Genomic DNA, 4,289 nt, shown 5'->3' on the forward strand with positions numbered 1-4,289 from the left:
TTTCTCACAGGGGAAGCATAAATTAGAGTTAACGAGATATATGATTCATGATCTGAGGGGGTGTACATGTTAAGGGGGAATATGTAGTAGGCGAATCGGGAAGTCTGTAACTTCCTAGTACCTCAAGCAATGGGGAAAGGAAGACGATCATATGAGGTCAGGAGATAAGGATAAAAGGAGGCTGCGTCCTCCAGCAATTTGAGAGATCCCACAGGGATATATATATATGCCCCATGAACTCTCCCTTTATTTGAATCGTTAACTTTTGCAGGACTCCTCTGTCTCCTTAGTCCCCCCAAGGAGGAAAGAGCGATGGAGACTGTGTGGTGAACTGACTGGGAAACCCCCCAGCCCCCGAGTTGCTGGGAAGGGAGGAGGTAGCCCGGGACGAAGGATGGGGTGGGGGATTGATTGGTCACTGAACAAATGAATTTTTCTTCACGAAGTCGAGTGGTTTGCCCACGACCTAATTAATGGCACCTATTAACCATGGCTGTCACTTTCCTTCATCCCAGAGAAAAGTCCATCAACATTCAGGTGCTCTGCTTTTCTGCAAACCTCCTTCCTGGAGGGGAACTGCTCCCTCTCACAGGTCCCTGTTGGCAAGAAATAGGGAAGGGTCACTAAAGTATTCAAATACACTACAACATCAGCCAGCACAACACCCAGGCTAAGGAGACGACAGTCGGGCTCCTTCCAACAGCAAAACCAGAACTGAAAGAGAAGAGCTAAGAGAAGGCAGCTAATGGTAAAGAGGAGCCATGATGACACTAGAAGAAAACATTAAAGCGCTCTGTACCAGGCAGAGGATGCAAACCTCCATCAGACTGGGAGAAAACACAACAGGAGACCCATGCAACAACATCAGGAGATCCTTTCACAATACTCCATTGAAACAGATCCAGAGGAGGCCACATAGATGATCAGAGGGCTGAAGCACCTCTCCTATGAGGACAGACTGAGAGTTGGGGTTCTTCAGCTCAGAGAAAAGGCGGCTCCAGGGAGACCTCATAGCAGCCTTCCGGTACTTAAAGGGGGCTTGCAAGAAGGATGGAGACAGACCTTTTAATATATGGCCTGTAGCAACAGGACAAGGGATAATGTTTTTAAACTAAAGGAGGGAAGATTCAGGCTAGGTATAAGGAAGAAATTTTTTACGCTGAGGGTGGTGGAACACTGGACCAGGTTGCCCAGAGGTGGTAGATGCCCCATCCTTGGAAACATTCAAGGTCAGGTTGGACAGGGCTCTGAGAAACCTGATCTAGTTGAAGGTGTCCCTGCTCACTGCAAGGGAGTTGGACTAGATGACATTTAAAGGTCCCTTCCAAACCAAACGATTCTATGATTCTATGATTTCTGCTATTTGATGCTCACAAATATGAGCACAGGGAGTTTACCTTGCAGCTGCACTGAAACAACTCTGAAATATCAGTTCCTGAGCATTACAACAGACTGCAGCTGTACCCCCAGAAGACCACAGGCTGTTTTTTTGAAGACAGCATGTAAAACCAAAAATTAACAGAAAACAAGATTTGTTGTCACACATGAAGTCACACAGCAACAAGGTGAAGTCCGTGGTGTATTAAGCACTGGGGAAACCCCCTAGGTGGGAAGGGGATGTCAGCCAGACCCAGCCTCCCCAGGCTGCTCCAAGCAACAACCATGAAGACAGTAAAACATTCAAGTTTATGGAAACAAGTCTTTATTAAGTAACTTCAATATAAGAAAAATAAACCTTTCAATTCTCTTTACAGCAAATATATAATATCAGTGCTTTGGCCATCATAAATAAAAGGCCATTTATCATAAAATATATTGTTTTTAAACTTTATTCAAATTTATAATCCCTATGACCTCCCTACATATACATAACAAAGTGTAGTAAAGTTAGTAAATACTAAACTATATTGATCATTATCATTCTTAGTTTGTGGTTTATAGAAATGGTACAACACACCTAATGTCTGTTGATTCCTTGGCTTACTAGTTGCAGCGTACAATGCAATAAAATACACGCTCAGTGAACTTTTGTACATATCTACAAAACTGCAGCTAGAGATTAAGTTTCAATACTGACATGTAAGTATTCTATAAGCAATTATAGCATTGAAGTTATACAGTACGTAATATTGCCATCAAGGCAACTCATACTGAAAATCATAAAATAAAGTTATTTGTAAACTTTTATACAAAATGTAACTGTTGAAGTGGACATAAAAAATTAAATTTTCTGCATATTTACTAGTTCAATACACACAGAATTTTTTTGTTATACTGAGAAAAAAAGCTTTGTCTTGGAAAATAATGCTTCAAGAAAAATAGAAAAATCCACCAGAACTCCACTTCGTGTCTTATGTTTTTGTTGGTTTAATATATGACAGCACAGATTTGGGAAAGTATTGAGGATGAAAAAGCTAGAAACATCCACAGGTTGAAATGTAAGAAGCACATTCAAAAGTCTTTTTCCTTATGATAGGAGAGACAGTTTTGAAATGAAGTAAACTGATTGCAGGGCCACTGTCACGAATACAAGGGCACATATGCAACTCCCCCTTTTTCCCTTTCTAAAAATTATATATTTATACGCAAGACAAATATGGATTGAACAAAAATGCTTCACATTTTGAACTATAGACTCTAAAAATGTAATTAAAGAACAGCTTGATTGGACTAACGAATGGAATGTTAGCATCCTCACTAGAAGTTGAAGTATGTGCATCCCAAAGCCCTTACTGAAATGGAATGAAGCCAGCCAGACTTTTCCACATTATATTAATAAAAGCAGTGGTTAAGAATTCACAAATTGAGACATTCCCAATCCTCTGAACATACTTCCCTTAGACATCAGGCAGCTTCTCCACCCACCCACTGTCATTTATTATCTGAATCTGCCAATAATGTCCATTTTTAAAGCATAGTGTGATTTATTGACAAGGTATCTGCAATGCTGAAGAATTAGGCATAAGTTGTCACACAAAGCAATAATAATTTCCCCAGACCTATTTTTGAAAACTGGCAGTGTAAAGAAGGCAGCATTGGAAGTGTTGTTTGATATATTGATAATGCCACAAACCCTCCATAGCAGATAAATGCTTCTACATTTCTACATTGCTGCTGGCACACAAGTCAAACATTTAACAGAAATCCTTTAGAAAGCCTGTAGTGTTTGTATTTTTTTCCCAGTTGTGTAATTGATGAAAACTTCCCCTCAGTGTGGCATAACATCACAGCAGATGTATCTCATCTAAACATGCCATCTGCTTACACACAGACCACCTAGCTTTAGTGTTACCATAGCAGCCTTTTGAGAAAGCAGACATTTATTAATAACTTCAGCCTGATCCCAAGAAAGCCCAACAGTCAGAATTCATTAGGAAGTTTACTAGAGGGTATCATTACACCCATGCCTTTAAGAGTTTTAAAAGTCCATATATACGTATTTAAGAGTGAATTTGGATTGCCTGAGTAACAGCTGTCAGGCAAACAGGACATAATGGCATTTCCTTTTCACAGATTTTGTTGGCACACTCCATGCAGAAGAGATTGTGGCCACAGGGGACCAGGGCTGCAACAACTTCACTCTTGAAGCAGATCACACAATCATGCTTCCGTCTTGACTCAGGGGGAGAGCTGGACATGGAGCCGCCATTGGAAGAGGAATAGCTGTTGGTACCATTGGAGAAAGCGGGAATGCATATGGGAAGGCCAGCTTGGTGGCCAGTACTAGGTGGGTCACTCCTCACTCTCCTAGCTAGCGGGTGATCCAGGTTTTCTCGAAATGTGGGTGACAAGCAAGGAGTAGATGGGTGGCTCCCTCGGCACTGAAGCTCAGCATTACTAGCAGGGTCACTACCAAAGCCAGAGGGAGGGTTTACAGGTTCAAAAGGAGTCCAAATGGTTTGGGAAGGCATTGATAAGGAGTCATATGCAGGAGAAGCAACCACAAGGTCTTCCATGCCCACTGAAGGCAGCGTCTCTCCAAACCAGAAGTTGCCTGTGCTGAATGGACTTGTTGGGCTCAAGTCAGCTAATCTATTGCTTCCAAAATAGGAATCTGTGGAGCCACTTCCCAAGGAACTGGAGCTGTCATTTCTATAATTAGAAATCATTCTGTTGCAGCTAGGAGGGACAGGATTAGAAGCAAGCCATGCATATCCAAGAGTGCCTCCTTCAAAGCTCACATCCGTACCATTGTAATGGAAATCATTCTCTTTATTCAGCTCAATGTAGTTCCCTGTACGCATGGCTATGTGCATCTCTATCTCCTGGCGGGCACTGTCGACATTTTT

At 41.8% G+C, this 4,289-nt stretch overlaps 1 protein-coding gene across 1 annotated transcript; it reads right to left on the reverse strand.

Moving 5' to 3' along the window:
• Nucleotides 1-3,440: 3,440 nt before the first annotated feature.
• LOC104507000 (RNA-binding E3 ubiquitin-protein ligase MEX3C-like) lies at nucleotides 3,441-4,286 on the reverse strand (the record flags this gene model as incomplete). Its single annotated transcript, XM_010148152.1, has 1 exon — nucleotides 3,441-4,286. A coding segment is annotated over one exon (846 nt), but the record flags the coding sequence as incomplete, so codon positions are not given.
• Between the last annotated feature and the right edge of the window lie 3 nt (nucleotides 4,287-4,289).

Source organism: Eurypyga helias, unplaced genomic scaffold (assembly GCF_000690775.1).
Source record: "Eurypyga helias isolate BGI_N326 unplaced genomic scaffold, ASM69077v1 scaffold18873, whole genome shotgun sequence".
NCBI classification, from domain to species: Eukaryota; Metazoa; Chordata; class Aves; order Eurypygiformes; family Eurypygidae; genus Eurypyga; species Eurypyga helias.